Genomic DNA, 15,382 nt, shown 5'->3' on the forward strand with positions numbered 1-15,382 from the left:
CCAGCGGCGAATCCGCCCCGCACTTTCCCTCCGGCCGCTCGCCAACTTCGCCAACTTCGGGCCGGGCAGAGCGGGGCCGAGCCGAGCCGAGCCGGGCCGGGCAGGTGAGCGGGGCCGAGCCGGGCAGGGGAGCGGGGCCGGGTGAGCGCATCCCCGGGGGAAGCGGGGATCCGATCCGGCCCGGCCCGGCCCCGCTCACCGGCTTCTCCCGCAGGGTGAAGAGGAGCCTGGGGCGAAGGACGAGCGGGACCCGAGGCTGCCCCGATGAGGCTGTGGGTCTGGCTGCTGGCAGGTGAGTCCCGGGGGGGCACCGGGAGCCAAGGGGCCTTGAGTGATGCCCAGCCTGGCCCCGCCCCGCCCAGATGTGCAGCCTGGCCCCGCCCCGCCCCGCCCCAGATGCGCTGTCTCCTGGGGGGGGGGGGTAGGAAAGCTGTAGGTTGGCTAGAGGGTGGGGGGTTCCTGGAACATCTGGGGCAGGGCAGCTCCTCCCCTGGCCCCTGCCCCTCAGTTGCCCATCCCCCCATCCCCCCAGGTCCTGTGGGCCCCCAGTCCCAGCGGCCCCTGTTCAGATGACACATGCCCTCCCCCCTGTGCACCCGCATGGGGCACCGCCCAGACAGGGGGCAGTGGGGGCTGCGGTGGGGCTACCAGGTGGGGGTCGCGCTGGGTCATTCCCCGCTGGCACTCCTGGGGCTCGTGCTTCATCTTTGGCCTGTCCCCCCGGGGCCTGGCCCCATCCCCTGCAGGGAGCTGAGGGGCGGGGAGGAGCTGCAGGCCTTTGGGGTGAGCCCTGGGCCTGTTCCCTGAGCCGGGACTCCTGGGTCCAGTCCCAGCTGTGCCCTCTGCCTTGCCCCTCTGCCACCACTCCCTTGTTACTCTGTGCCCAGTGCCAGCTGCCAGCCACCCCTCGCCCCCAGTTTGGCCCCCGAGTTCGATAAAGTACCAGAACCCTGCCGGGCTGGCTCTGTGCTGCCCCCTTGCCATGACCTGGGGGGAGGGGTGCATGCTGTGCCCGTGCTGGGGGGCGGTGGGGAGGCCACACCCCAGGGCAGCCGGTTCTCATCTGTCTTTGAAGCTCAGTGGTAGGGGATGGGGCAGGGGAGGGGGCAGGGGAGGGGGCTGGCCGGAGCTGGCTGGGTGCCCAGAACGCAGCCTGCCCTGGAGGTGGGGGGGGCAGGGTGAGCAGCCCCCCAGCCAGAGGGCAGGGAGTGTGCTGGGGCACGGAGGGCCAAGCTCCTCTGCAGCCCTCCCCATGAGCAGTAGCGTCGCAGGTCGGGGAGAAGGGAGCCCGGATTCCTGGGTTCCTGGCTCGGCAACCTCCTGTCCTGGTCCCTCTTCCTGGCTGGGCAGCCGGTGCCCTGCTTGGGGCAGCGCGGTCGGGGCCCTGGGACCCTGGGACGCAGACTCAGGGCCTTGCTGTAGGCAGCAGCCCCCACCCCCAAAGACACCCCTCCCCTGGCTGCCTGCCCGGCTGGGCAAGGACCCGGCTATTTCTAGCTGGCAGCTGTTTCCGCCCCGGCCAGCGGAAGGGGCTCGGCCTGTTCCATTCCTGGCCCTGCCTGAGGGGCAGGGGCAGGTGGCCAAGGGGGGGCTCAGAGCAGCCTGGAGCCAGACCCTCGGCACAGCCCCCACCCCCGTCTGTGTGACCGCCCGCCCCGGCTCCGGCCCTGCTCTGCGCCAGGGAGCCCCAGTTCCTGGGTGATGGCAGAACAAAGGGAAGCAGCGCGGTCCCGGTGCCCATCAGTGCCTGTACCCCCACAGTGCCAGGGCAGCCCCCCTCCGCCCCATGCATACTCCCCACCAGGGCAGCCCCTGTCCCACGCTGGGGCACCGCCCTCCCCCCCGTCCCCAAGCAAAGGCAGCTGGGAGCCCTGGGCTCCCCAGGAAGACGAAGCAGCATGGACCCACTGTCCTCCATGGCTGGCAGGGAGGTGCCCCACTGCCCCAGGACAGGGCACGGACCCCCAGCTCCCTCGCCCGGGGTGGGGTGCAGACCCCGCACTTCCCTGCTGGGGCAACCCAGAGCTGCTCCCCTCTCAGCTCTGACCTCTCTCCACAGTGCTGGGGGGGGGCCTGTGCCAGCACCCCGAGCCCCCGCATGGCTGTTCCATGGGCAGCTGCCACCCAGTCACCGGGGACCTGCTTGTGGGCCGAGCGGAGCGGCTGAAAGCCTCCTCCACATGCGGGCTGCAGGGACCCCAGCCCTACTGCATCGTCAGCCACCTGCAGGTGGGGCGGGGGTACTGTGGGGTGGGGGCACTGCAGGGTGGGGGATGCTGGGGCAAGTAGTGGGGTGGGAGAGGCGGCAGGTGCCAGGCGGCAGGGGGCGCTGGGGCGGGGGGCCTAGGGCAGGCAGTGGGGTGGGGGAGGTGGCGGGTGCCAGGCGGCGGGGGGCGCTGGGGCAGGCAGTGGGGCGGGGGAGGTGGCGGGTGCCAGGCGGCGGGGGGCGCCGGGGGCGGGGGCCTAGGGCAGGCATTGGGGAGGGGGAAGCGGCGCAGGGCACTGTGGGGTGGGGGGCACTGTGGGGCGGGAGGTACTGGGGCAGGCAGTGGGGCAGGTGCCAGGCGGTGGGGGGCACGCTAAGCGGCTCTGTTGCAGGAGGAGAAGAAGTGCTTTGTGTGTGACTCGCGCCGGCCCTACTCCCCCCTGACCAACCCCGTCAGCCACCGCATCGAGAACGCCGTCCCCTCCTTCCTCCCCCACCGCAGGAAGGCCTGGTGGCAGTCGGAGAACGGTGAGCCCCGCCCTGCCCCCAGCCCCCCTGGCTCAGCCCCCCGGCCCCCCAGCCCCATCCCCCAGCCCCACCCCGGCTCAGCCCCCCAGACCATCCCCCAGACCCCCACCCCGGCTCAGCCCCCTGCCCCCTCAGCCCTGTCCCCCAGGCCACCCCACTCTGACTCAGCCCCGCCACTGGCTCAGTGCCCCACCCCCTGCTTGGCTCAGCCCCTCTGCCCCTCAGCCCTGCCCCCAGGCCCTGCCCTGTCACCCGACGTGGCCCCCAGCTCCCTTGCAGAGAGCCCCATTTCCTAGACTGCCTGGCCCGTGTATGTGGGGCTGGGCTCTGCCCGCTCCCTCAGGAGCCCTGACCCGCTCTGCCCCCCTGGGCCAAGCCATCCCCATCCAGCCCCTCGCGGGGCTGGGCCATGGGGTCCCCCCACCGCAGAGACAGGCCAGGCTCCGACTCCATATGGCCCATGTTCCCCTAGCCAGAAGAGGGGCCGGCTGCCAGCATGGGGCCCATGGGGCCGGCTGCAGCGGCCGTGTGGGTCTGGGGGTCCCTGGGGCCCTGTCCTTCCCTTCCCTCCCACGCAGGGAAGTGCTGACTCACTGGCCAGACCCACTCTGGCCTGGCTCTTTGCCGCCGGGCCCCCTGCCAGGCGGAGGCGGCCAAGTCCTTGGCAGCGACCAGGATCCGAGGGGGCCTTGCCCCGGCCCCACAGCAGCACCAGTGCCTGGGACAGATGCCCCCGAGGACACCCCGGGGCCTGACCCCACAAAGCTCACAGCCCCGTCTCCGCAGGCGTGGAGCACGTCAGCATCCGCCTGGACCTGGAGGCCGAGTTCCACTTCACCCACCTCATCATGACCTTCAAGGTGGGTCCCTGTCTGGGGCGAGCCTGGGGCGTCCTGCGGGGCCAGGACACCCTCCTGCGGGCATGGGGCCCCTCGCCCAGACCCGTCCTCCCCGGGACATGGGGGACACGCCATCCTCCTGCGAGCTCCCCGCCCTGTTCCTTTGCATTACCCCATGCCCCACCTCGCCCTCGCCATGCTGGGGGCTCACTGCCCTCCCCTGACACCCTGGGGGCTCACTCCCCTCCCCTGACACCCTGCCTGCGCCATGCTGGAGGCACACAACCCTCCCCCAACACCCTGGGGGCTCACCCCCCTCCCCTGACACCCCGCCCGCGCCATGCTGGGGGCACACACCCCTCTCCCGACACCCTGTGGGCTCACCCCCTCCCCGACGCCCCGCCAGTGCCATGCTGCAGGGCACCCAGCTCCCCCATGTCTCTCCCCCTAGACCTTCCGCCCGGCGGCCATGCTGGTCGAGCGCTCGGCAGATTTCGGCCGCACCTGGCAGGTTTATCGCTACTTCGCCTATGACTGCGCCTCGGCCTTCCCCAGCGCTGCCCCCGCGCCCCTGCGCAGGGTGGACGATGTCATCTGCGAGTCCCGCTACTCGGACATCGAGCCGTCCAGCGAGGGGGAGGTGAGTGGGGGGCCTTGGACGTGGCCCCGCCTGGCCCTGGCCCGTGTCCGGGGGTTGGGCGAATGCTGCGCTGACCGCGAGCCTTTGAGATCCTGCGCGGGGCGTGGACGTTTCCCCGAGAGCGACTGGGCAGAGGCACTGGGGGTCAGTCCTGCTGAGCTCTCGCATGGGAACGAGAAGAGGAGAGGCGGGAAATCAGTGAGTCCCCATCAGGGGTGGGAAATGGGGCTTCCCCCAGCTCTCCTCTGGGGTCCTCCAAGAGAGATGCTGGGGGAAAACCTGGCTCCTGGTGTCAGCTTCATCCCCTCCATGTCCTGGGACCCCAGCTTCGCCATAACGTCACTGGGCCTTCGCCGTCCCGGTCCCGGTCCCGAGGGCCGACCCGATCCCAATCCCAGTCCCAGTCCCGAGGGCCGTCCTGACCAGACAAAAGAGGAAGCCAGAGGACGTCACCTCCACCGGCTCCAGCTCGATCCCAAACAACAAGGGGAAAGGAAACCTGGCCCCACCCGCCCACCCTATGTGTTTTTCTTCACCCACCTTCTGTGTAACCAGATGACAGGTTTCAGAGTAGCAGCCGTGTTAGTCTGTATCCGCAAAAAGAAGAACAGGAGTACTTGTGGCACCTTAGAGACTAACAAATTTAAATTTGTTAGTCTCTAAGGTGCCACAAGTACTCCTGTTCTTCTTTTTGTGTAACCAGAGGCTCCCTGGGGGCCCGGGGAGAGGCCGGTGGAAGCCGGGCTCGGAGCGCCTGGCACTCGGCTGCTCGGTCGTCTGGGCCTGTTTCCCCGCTGGCCCGGGAAGTCAGTAGCCGAACCAGAAGCTGCATTTTCTCCTTGCCGGCCCAGTCTCCCCGTCCCCTCCTGGGCGCTTTGGGGGACGGCTCAGCCCCAACCACGTCCCTTCTCCCCGGGGGAGATGCTCAAACCTGGGAGCTTTTCCTTCCAAACCTCCCAGCTAATGGGCGATGGGCCATGCTGGGCTGGGACTGCTCCCCTGGGGTGCGTCTGGTCCGGGGCCCGAGCCAAGCCAGGGGCTGGGCCAGCCCGTTCCTGGTGTGCCGCTGGCAACGCCGGGCAGCACCCTCGGGCCCCGTGGGGCCCGTGAAATGAGCATGACAGGCCTGTGCCCCACCCCCGCTGAGGGCCCCTGGACTGTCCCGCGGCCGGCACTGGGACTGAGGGGCCTTTCTCCGTGTTTCAGGTCATCTACCGAGTCCTGGACCCAGCCATCCCCATCCGAGACCCCTACAGCCCGGCCATCCAGGGTGAGTCCAGCTCACGTCACGGGTCTGCCCCAGCGGGACGACGCTGGGAGATCCCGGCCCAGATCTCAGAGCACCACGGGCGTGGCCTGGGGGGGGCGGAGGGGGTCCTGGGGTGGGGTGGGGGGATCCTGGGAGTGCGGGAGGTCCTGGGGAGGGGCAGACGGATCCAGCCCCTGGGCCTGTGCTGCTCTGCTCTGTTCGGGGTAATTGCGGCTGCTGCTGCTTTGCACCCTGGGCTCCCGGGGTCCCTCCCCACACCGGGCTCCCCTGGCTGCCCCCTAGGAGATGGGCTGGGTCCCCCCACCCGGCAGTGCGTGATGTCTGCCCCCAGATCTGCTGCGCGTCACCAACCTGCGGGTGAACCTGACCCGGCTGCACACGCTGGGCGACAACCTGCTGGACTCGCGGCGGGAGATCCAGGAGAAGTATTACTACGCCCTCTACGAGCTGGTGCTGCGCGGGAGCTGCTTCTGCTACGGCCACGCCTCCGAGTGCGCGCCCGCCCCCGGCGCCCAGGCCAACGTGGAGGGCATGGTAGGAGCTGCGCTGCCCATCCCCGTGACCTTCCCCCACGCTGGGAACGCCCCGATCCGAGCCCCTTGCTGACGGGCGTGGGCTGGCTTGGCCCGTGGTGGCTGTGGGTCTCGGCCCCCTTCGCAGCTGGCAGGGCGTGGCCCGGCGCGGTGTGGCCCCCTGTGTGCAGAGCGGAGTGTGAGAACTGAACGGGCCTGGAGGCCATGCTCCCCTGGGAGTGTGGCTGGGGCAGCAGGGGCAGCGCTGCGTGCTCTGGGCCCGGGCTGGGCGGAGCTTGGGGCTAGCAGGGCCGTGGCACGGCTCTCACGCCCCGCCCCCTTGGCAGGTGCATGGCAGGTGTGCCTGCAAACACAACACGCAGGGCCTGAACTGCGAGAAGTGCGACAGCTTCTACAATGACCTACCCTGGCGCCCGGCCGAGGGGCGCAGCGCCAATGCCTGCAAGAGTGAGTGCCGGGGGGGCTGGGCTGGGGGCTGGTGGCGTGGTTGGGGGCTGGGCCCGGGGCTGGACGCCGGGAGGCATAGTTGGGGCCCAGGCTGGGGGGGCCGGGCTGGGGGCTGGACAGTGTGGCTGGGGGCAGGGTGGCAGGGCTGGGGGCAGGGCTAGGGGCTGGATGCCAGGAGGCATGGTTGGGGGCTGGGGGCCGGGCGGCGTGGCTGGGGACCGGGCAGCATGGTTGGGGGCTGGGCTTGTGGGGGCATGGCTGGGGGCTGGACAGTGTGGCTGGGGCCAGGTGGCAGGGCTGGGGGCTGGGTCAGGGGATCGGCAGCATGGCCGGGCGGTGTGGCTGGGGTCTGGACAGCGTCGTTGGGGGCCAGGATGGGCACCAGGCTGCGTGGCTGGGGGCCAGGCGGCATGGCTGGGGTCTGGACAGCGTGGTTGGGGGCCAGGATGGGCACCAGGCTGCGTGGCTGGGGGCCAGGCGGCATGGCTGGGGTCTGAACAGCGTGGCTGGGGGCCTGGCGGCGTGGCCAGGGGATGGGCGGCATGGCTGGGATCTGGACAGCGTGGTTGGGGGCCAGGATGGGCACCAGGCAGCGTGGCTGGGGGCCAGGCGGCATGGCTGGGGTCTGAACGGCGTGGCTGGGGTCCGGGCGGCGTGGCCAGGGGATGGGCGGCGTGGCTGGGATCTGGACAGCGTGGTTGGGGGCCAGGATGGGCACCAGGCAGCGTGGCTGGGGGCCAGGCGGCATGGCTGGGGTCTGAACGGCGTGGCTGGGGGCCGGGCGGCGTGGCCAGGGGATGGGCGGCATGGCTGGGATCTGGACAGCGTGGTTGGGGGCCAGGATGGGCACCAGGCAGCGTGGCTGGGGGCCAGGCGGCATGGCTGGGGTCTGAACGGCGTGGCTGGGGTCCGGGCGGCGTGGCCAGGGGATGGGCGGCGTGGCTGGGATCTGGACAGCGTGGTTGGGGGCCAGGATGGGCACCAGGCAGCGTGGCTGGGGGCCAGGCGGCATGGCTGGGGTCTGAACGGCGTGGCTGGGGTCCGGGCGGCGTGGCCAGGGGATGGGCGGCGTGGCTGGGATCTGGACAGCGTGGTTGGGGGCCAGGATGGGCACCAGGCAGCGTGGCTGGGGGCCAGGCGGCATGGCTGGGGTCTGGACGGCGTGGCTGGAGGCCGGGCGGCGTGGCTGGGGTTACCGGACGGCACCGGTGTCTCGTAGGGTGTAACTGTAACCAGCACTCGCGCCGGTGCCACTTCGACATGGCCGTGTACCTGGCCACGGGCAACACCAGCGGGGGCGTCTGTGACGACTGTCAGCACAACACCATGGGCCGCAGCTGCCAGCTCTGCAAACCCTTCTACTACAGGGACCCCAGCCGGGACCTGAGGGACCCCGGGGCCTGCCGAGGTGAGGGGCCCCGGGGCCGTGGGTGGAGAACTGAGCCCTGTCTCGGGTAGGGGGGCAGGGAGGCCTTTCCCGTGGGGGAGGGCAGGGCCTGGGGTGCTGGGCCCGTCTGACTCTGTCTGTTTGGGGCTCCGCAGCCTGTGACTGTGACCCAGTTGGCGCCCTGGACGGTGGGATCTGCGATGCCCACGACGACCCGGCGCTGGGGCTCCTGGCTGGGCAGTGCCGCTGCAAGGAGCACACGCGGGGCCCACGCTGCGACCAGTGCCAGCCGGGGTTCTTCGGGCTCAGCGGGGACAACCCCCAGGGCTGCCAGCGTGGGTATCTCCGGCCACATGGCCAGCTGCCATTCCTGCCTCTGCCAACAGGGGGCGCTCGGGGGAGTTGGGTGGGGTGAGGGCTCTGGGGGGAGCTCCCAGCAGGGGTCTGGGGGGCAGGACATGGGGCTGGCTGTGGGGGGAGTTTACAGCAGGGGGAGGTGGGGCAGGGTGCTGTCTGGGGGGGCTCCCAGCAGGGGGCGCTGGGGGGGTGGGGCAGGGGGCTGTCTGGGGGGGCTCCCAGCAGGGGGCGCTGGGGGGGTGGGGCAGGGGGCTGGCTGGGGGGGCTCCCAGCAGGGGGCGCTGGGAGGAACAGGGCAGGGGGCTGGCTGGGGGGGCTCCCAGCAGAGGGTACTGGGGGGGCAGGACAGGGGGCTGGCTGGGGGGGCTCACAGCAGGGGGCGCTGTGGGGGCAGGGGGGGTGAGGGCTGGGGGGTGGTGCTGGCCAGTGCCACCCTCTCACCCGTTCTCCATGTCAGGCTGCCAGTGCCACCCCCAGGGGACAGTGTCGGATGGGACCCAGTGCGACCCCGTCAGCGGCAACTGCTTCTGCAAGCGCTTGGTGACCGGCCGAAGCTGTGACCAGTGCCTGGTGAGTGCCGGCCTTACGGGCAACGCCGCTCCACGGCTGCTGCCTCAGCTCCCCAGGGTGTGTCACTGGCCGGGGGTGCCTGAGGGCTGCCCCACTGGACCCCCTTCCTGGGGCTTATACACCCTTAACCCACCCCCTAGACACTTGAGTAACACAGGGAAAACTGAGGCACACCCACAGTATTCCGTCACACCAGGGGGCAGGGCCTAGGCTGACTGGGTGGGGTCAGGTGAGTCGGGTTGGGCGGGGCCTGGTGGGTTAGGTGGGTCGGGCCGGGCTGAGTAGGGGTCGGCCTGGGCGGGGCCTGGTGGGTGGGGTGGGGCCGGGCTGGGGTTGGGCAGGTCAGGCTGGGTGGGGCTTGGCCGGTGGGGTGGGGCCGGGCAGGGGTCAGGCTGGGTGGGGCCTGGTGGGTGGGGCGGGGCCGGGCAGGGGTCAGGCTGGGTGGGGCCTGGCGGGTGGGGCGGGGCCGGGCAGGAGTCAGGTGGGTCGGGGCCTGGCGGGTGGGGCGGGGCCGGGCAGGGGTCAGGCTGGGCGGGGTCTGACGGGTTGGGCGGGTCAGGGTGGGTGGGGCCTGGCGGGTGGGGCGGGGCCGGGCAGGTGTCAGGCTGGGTGGGGCCTGGTGGGTGGGGCGGGGCCGGGCAGGGGTCAGGCTGGGTGGGGTCTGACAGGTTGGGCGGGTCAGGTTGGGCGGGGCCTGGGGGTGGGGCGGGGCGGGGCCGGGCAGGAGTCAGGTGGGTCGGGGCCTGGCGGGTGGGTCGGGTGGACCGGTCACTAACGCAGTCTCTGTCCCCAGCCCGAGCACTGGGCTCTCAGCCACGACCTGCTCGGCTGCCGCTCGTGTGACTGTGACGTGGGAGGTGCCCACAACAACCAGTGAGTGGGTGCTGGGCCTGGGGCCCACGGCCTCACCCCGGGCATGAACCTGTGGGGCTGGGGAGCTGCTCACGGGCGGGGCAGGGCCACTCTGCGGGGCTGGGGGGCGGTGGGGGTCACACCCTTATCTGTGGGCAGCGGGGCTTGGCGCTCCCGCTCTGACGCCGCTCTGCTGCCAGGTGTGCCGCCGAGACGGGGCAGTGCCACTGCCGCAGCCACATGGTGGGCCGGACCTGCAGCCAGGTGGAGCCCGGCTTCTACCTCTCCCGCCTGGACCACTGCACCTACGAGGCGGAGGAGGCCCGGCTGCGCCAGGTGAGGGGGCGAGCCCCGGCCTTCTGCAGCCAGCGCACGGGGTGGGGCTGGGCCTGCCCGGGGAGGGCCCCCTGGGGAAGCCTGGGCTGGGGGTGGGGGACGAGCCCCCAGCAGCACCCCAACATCTGGGCCAGGGATCCAGAGCCCTGGGAGCCGTGGGACTGGGACCCCGGCTGCCTCTGAGCCCAGCTCCCAGGCCGGCCTGGGGCCCAGCCCTGCCCCCGGCTGTACCCGCTCAGCAGCCAGCGGGGAGAGCGGGGCCAGGCGGGGCCCCCTGGAGACTGGCGAGAGGAGGGGCCATTCCTGACGGCTCCTTCGCGTAGGGCGTGGTGGTGGAGCGGGCACAGCCCACGGACCGGCCAGCCACGTGGACGGGGGCAGGGTTTGCCCACGTGCCAGAGGGCGGAGCCGTGGAGTTCCTGATCAGCGACGTGCCCGCCTCCATGGAGTACGATGTGGTGATCCGCTATGAGCCCCAGGTTAGCCCCGGGCCAGCGCCCCCCAGCTCCCACCTGGAGCCCCGGGCCACTGCCCCCCCCGCCCTCGGGCTCCCGCCTGCGGCCCCGGGCCACTGCCCCCCCCGCCCTCGGGCTCCCGCCTGCGGCCCCGGGCCACTGCCCCCCCGCCCACGGGCTCTCGCCTGCGGCCCCAGGCCACTCCCCCCACCCCCGCTGCTTGGGCTCCCGCCTGCGGCCCCGGGCCACTGCTCCCCCGTCGGGCTCCTGCCCTGGGCCACTGCTCCCCCGTCGGGCTCCTGCCCTGGGCCACTGCCCCCCCCTCGGGCTCCTGCCCTGGGCCACTGCGCCCCCGCCACCCGTGGGTTCCTGCCTGCAGCCCTGGCTCAGCCCTGCCTCCCCCCGGCTCCTCCCTCCGGCCCGAGGCCCATACCCCCTGCCCGCTCTGACTGGCCTCTCCCGGCTCTCAGCTCCCGGAGCCGTGGGAGGAGGTGAAGCTGTGGGTACTGCGCCCCGGGCCCATCCCCACCGGCAGCCCCTGTGGGAACACCATCCCTGCTGACGACCGGCTGGCCACGGCGCTGCCACCCAGGGCCAGGTGAGCGAGTGGGCGGGGTGCCCGGGGGAGGAGGGGGTGGGGTTGGGGTTGCCCCTGGTGCTGGGGCCAGGCACGGGGGAGGAATTAGCCTGGGGGGTGCTGGAGTGGGGGGTGCGCCCATCCCGGGGCTATGCTGAGGCCAGCTGAGCCGTGGCTCCCATTCCCGCAGGTACGTGCTCCTGCCCCAGCCCGTCTGCCTGGAGCGCGGCGTCCGCTACACCCTGCGCCTGGAGCTCACCCGCTACACGTCCCGCCAGGCGGTGCCCGGTGCCAGTGTCCTGCTCGACTCGGTGAGCCCGCGGAGCTGGGGGGAGGCCAGGCTGGGTCTGGCTGACAGGCCAGGGGGATGGGGCCACAGCGGCTGTGGGTGATGGGGAGGGTGCGGGGCCGCGCTGGAGGGAGGGGAAACGGCCCACACCAGGCCCGGCTGTGTGCCGGTAGGACAGGGCCGTGCAGGGGGAGGGCCAGGCCAGGCCCGGCTGTGTGCCGGTAGGACAGGGCCGTGCAGGGGGGCAGGGGACAGGGCCGTGCCAGGCCCGGCTGTGTGCCGGTAGGACAGGGCCGTGCAGGGGGGCGGGGGACAGGGCCGTGCCAGGCCCGGCTGTGTGCCGGTAGGACAGGGCCGTGCACGGGGGCGGGGGACAGGGCCGTGCCAGGCCTGGGTGTGTGCCGGTAGGACAGGGCCGTGCACGGGGGCGGGGGACAGGGCCGTGCCAGGCCCGGCTGTGTGCCGGTAGGACAGGGCCGTGCAGGGGGAGGGCCAGGCCAGGCCCGGCTGTGTGCCGGTAGGACAGGGCCGTGCACGGGGGCGGGGGACAGGGCCGTGCCAGGCCCGGCTGTGTGCCGGTAGGACAGGGTCGTGCAGAGGGGCGGGGGACAGGGCCGTGCCAGGCCCGGCTGTGTGCCGGTAGGACAGGGCCGTGCAGGGGGAGGGCCAGGCCAGGCCCGGCTGTGTGCCCCAGCGCTGGCTGACCTCTCTTCCCTCCAGCTGGTGCTGGTGCCGCGCTATTCCTCCATGGAGATGTTCATCGCGGGCGACGCAGGTGCCATGGGGCGCAGGGAGGCCTTCGAGCGGTACCGCTGTGATCAGCACGCCTGGGCTGTGGGCAAGGCGCCCACCAGCGACGTGTGCACCAGCCTGCTCACCAGCATGTCGGCCATCATCCACGGGGGAGCGCTGCGTGAGTGCCCCGTCTGCCATGCGCTCCCCGGGCAGCGCCAGCCAGTCCCAGGATGGGAAAGACGCTTGCTGTCTGCTGCCCTGGTTCTGGGGTGGGGGGTGGGGTTTTCAGGTGGTCTATATCGAGGGGGGTCCCCAGTTCCAGACACTGTATTCTGGAGGGTCCCCGGTTACGGGCAATGTATTCTGGGGGGGTCTCCGGGTCTGGGTGGTTGTCACGGAGTCCCCGGGCGATGCTGGAGCTGCTCCCTACGAAGCCGGGCAGGGCTCTGGTGAAGTCTCCTCTCTCGGAGCAGACTGTCCCCAGGGCAAGAAGCTCACACGGCTTCACCTTCCTGGGTCTGACCTTGGAGCATTCAGCATCTTCTGCCCCTCCGTGCGCTTCCCACAGCGAGTCCGCCCAGGCGGGGTCCTGGGGAAGCCAGAGGGTCCTGCCCCCCAACTCCGCAGTCAGACGTGACTCTCAGCCAGCCAGTAAAACAGAGGTTTATTAGATGACAGGAACATGGTCTAAAACAGAGCTTGTAGGTACAGAGAACGGGACCCCTCAGCCGGGTCCATTTTGGGGGCAGTGAGCCAGACACCCCCGTCTGCCCTCACTCCCCATCCCCAGCCAGCCCCAAACTGAAAACTCTCCAGCCCTTCTGCCTCTGGGCTTTTTTCCTTTCCCAGGCCAGGTCATCACCTGATCTCTTTGTTCTCCAGCACCTTCAGTTGGCACCTTTGCAGGGGCAGGGCCCAGGCCATTAGTTGCCAGGAGACAGAGTTGCCGGCCATTCTCTGTCCAGACAGTATCACAGGGGACCTCTAGGGCTCTGCAACAATCACACACCCTGATCCCCCCACCTAGATACTTAAGAAAGGCACAGGGGAAACTGAGGCACCCACACAGTAGTCAGAGAAAACATTATGAACATTCCCACTTTCTCACACTGGTGTATTCTGGGGGGTCCCCAGTTCCAGGCAGTGTATTCTGGGGGGGTCCCCGGTTCCGGGCAGTGTATTCTGGGGGGGTCCCCGGTTCCGGGTGGAGTATTCCAGGGAGGGAGGTGCGCCCGGTGCCTGGGCTGGGATGCCTGTGCAGAAGCTGCCCCCGTCCCTCTGCCCATGGGTCACGTGCTCGTCTGTCTGCCCCCAGCCTGTCTGTGCGACCCCCAGGGCTCGCTGAGCGCTGAGTGCGAGCCCAACGGGGGGCAGTGCCAGTGCAAGGCCAGCGTGACGGGGCGTCGCTGCCACCACTGCTCCCCGGGCACCTTTGGCTTTGGGCCCAGCGGATGCCGAGGTGAGTGACGCCTGCCCCTCCCCCGACAAGGGCGCCCCACCCCCGCCCTGCCCGCCCCTCCCCTGATGAGGGTTCCCCCCCCCCCTCGCCCTGACCACCCCTCCCCAGCCCAGGGCTCCCAACCCTCCCCCTGCCCACCCCTCCCCCAATGGGGGCGCCTCACCATGACCACCCCTCCCCTGACAAGGGCTCCCTGCCTCTCCCCCAACAGGCTTCCCCAGAGGACAGGTCCTAGGCCTTCCCCTCACACCTGTTTGGGGGACTCTGTTCTGGGGTGAGGGTCCCCGGTTCCCAGGAGATGGATTCTACACTGGGGGCATCTCTCCCACCTGCCCTGTACCCCAGTGAGTGCCCTGGGGCTCTGGCCAGGCTGGGTGGGCAGTGCCCGGGCAGTGCCCAGCCCCTCTCACGGCCTCTCCCTTGCAGCCTGCCAGTGCAACAGTGACGGGGCCCTGAGCAGCTTCTGCGACAGCTTCAGTGGGCAGTGCCCCTGCCGGCCGGGCGCCTTTGGGCCCCGCTGCGACCGCTGCCAGCCTGGCTCCTGGGGCTTCCCCCACTGCCAGCCCTGCCAGTGCAATGGGCACTCGGAGGAGTGCGACCCACGGACCGGCAGCTGCCTGCACTGCCGCGACCACACGGATGGCGACAGATGCCAGAGGTGACGGGCCGCGGTGCCAGGGGCTCTCCTGGGGCAGGGGCCACAGTGCTGGCCAGGTTCTCCCAGGATGGGGGCCGTGGTACCAGACGGGTTCTCCTGGGGCAGGGGCTGCGGTACCAGGGAGAACATCCGTTCCCCCCCACCCAATGGGTGGCAGTGCCAAGGGGCTGGTGTCAGGAAGCATGGGGGAGTCAGGGCCCTGCACCCCCACCTCCTGTGATTCACTGGGACTCTCAGCCAGCCGGTAACAGGAGGTTTATTAGACGACAGGAACACAGTCCAAAACAGAGCTTTTAGGTACAGAGAACAGGACCCCTCAGTCCGGTCCATCTTGGGGGACTGGGTGCCTAGACCCCGACCCTGGGTCTCCCTCCATTTCCCAGCCAGCTCCAAACTGAAACCCCCTCCAGCCACGCCATCCGGCTCCTCCTCCAGCCTTTGTCCAGTTTCCTGGGTAGAAGGTGTCACCTGGCCCCAGCCCCCTACCTGGGTTCACATGTTACGTGCTCAGGTATCGTCCTTAGGGTTACCATATGTCCGGTTTTTCCCGGACGTGTCCGGCGGGAATTGCCAAAAAGCCGAACATGTCCGGGAAAAATACCGGCCGGGCACTTCCCCTCCCCGGCTCCAGCTGCTCTGCTCCGGCGGCGCAGGGTCCGGAGGCAAGGGGGCTGCCCGAAGCCCGAGCGCTACCGGCTTCACGGTTTGCCGGGCAGCCTCCAGACCCTGCGCCCCTGGCTGGGCGCTTCCCCTCCCGGGCTCCAGCTGTGCTGGGGAAGCGCCGGCCGGGGGCGCAGGGTCTGGGGGCTGCCCAGCAAACCGTGAAGCCGGTAGCGCTTGGGCCGCCCTTTCCGCGTGGCTGGGAGGGAGGAGGGGGAGTTAGGGCGGGGACTTTGGGGAAGGGGCGGGGTTGGGGCGGGGCCGGGGGAGGGAAAGGGGTGGGGCCAGGGCCTGTGGAGTGTCCTCTTTTTTTATTTTTTAAATATGGTAACCCTAATGGTCCCTCACGGAGAGTCTCCCACCCCCATGCAGCCAGTCCCAGTAAAACTCCCCTGCGACATGGGTCAATCCGCCCCGCGCCCTGCTGCGGAACAGCTGGGCACAGAGTTACACGGACGGTTCATACCCCGGCTGGTGCTGGCTCCGTGGGGCCGGGGCTCTGACTTGTTGAGCGGCAGGAAGGGAGGGTGGGGCGAGGCCACACGGGCCCCCCTCAGGGAAGGGGTGCAGTTGGGTGTCCCCAG

General features: G+C 70.7%; 1 protein-coding gene across 1 annotated transcript in view; it reads left to right on the forward strand.

The window, feature by feature from the left end:
* Positions 1-15,382, forward strand: part of LAMB2 (laminin subunit beta 2) — a 28,335-nt gene continuing 12,953 nt past the window's right edge. Inside the window, exons 1-20 of the mRNA XM_054034074.1 lie at positions 1-104; positions 215-292; positions 2,060-2,229; positions 2,599-2,734; positions 3,521-3,594; positions 4,025-4,213; positions 5,420-5,483; positions 5,815-6,017; positions 6,343-6,463; positions 7,683-7,871; positions 8,006-8,185; positions 8,665-8,777; positions 9,571-9,650; positions 9,830-9,965; positions 10,289-10,444; positions 10,891-11,018; positions 11,188-11,308; positions 12,007-12,199; positions 13,337-13,480; positions 13,907-14,138. Coding sequence (XP_053890049.1) covers positions 265-292; positions 2,060-2,229; positions 2,599-2,734; positions 3,521-3,594; positions 4,025-4,213; positions 5,420-5,483; positions 5,815-6,017; positions 6,343-6,463; positions 7,683-7,871; positions 8,006-8,185; positions 8,665-8,777; positions 9,571-9,650; positions 9,830-9,965; positions 10,289-10,444; positions 10,891-11,018; positions 11,188-11,308; positions 12,007-12,199; positions 13,337-13,480; positions 13,907-14,138 — 2,657 coding nt within the window. The 5' untranslated portion in view covers positions 1-104; positions 215-264. The remainder of the gene's footprint in view (positions 105-214; positions 293-2,059; positions 2,230-2,598; positions 2,735-3,520; positions 3,595-4,024; positions 4,214-5,419; positions 5,484-5,814; positions 6,018-6,342; positions 6,464-7,682; positions 7,872-8,005; positions 8,186-8,664; positions 8,778-9,570; positions 9,651-9,829; positions 9,966-10,288; positions 10,445-10,890; positions 11,019-11,187; positions 11,309-12,006; positions 12,200-13,336; positions 13,481-13,906; positions 14,139-15,382) is intronic.

The sequence above is a fragment of the Malaclemys terrapin genome, chromosome 7 (assembly GCF_027887155.1).
Source record: "Malaclemys terrapin pileata isolate rMalTer1 chromosome 7, rMalTer1.hap1, whole genome shotgun sequence".
Classification (NCBI taxonomy): Eukaryota; Metazoa; Chordata; order Testudines; family Emydidae; genus Malaclemys; species Malaclemys terrapin.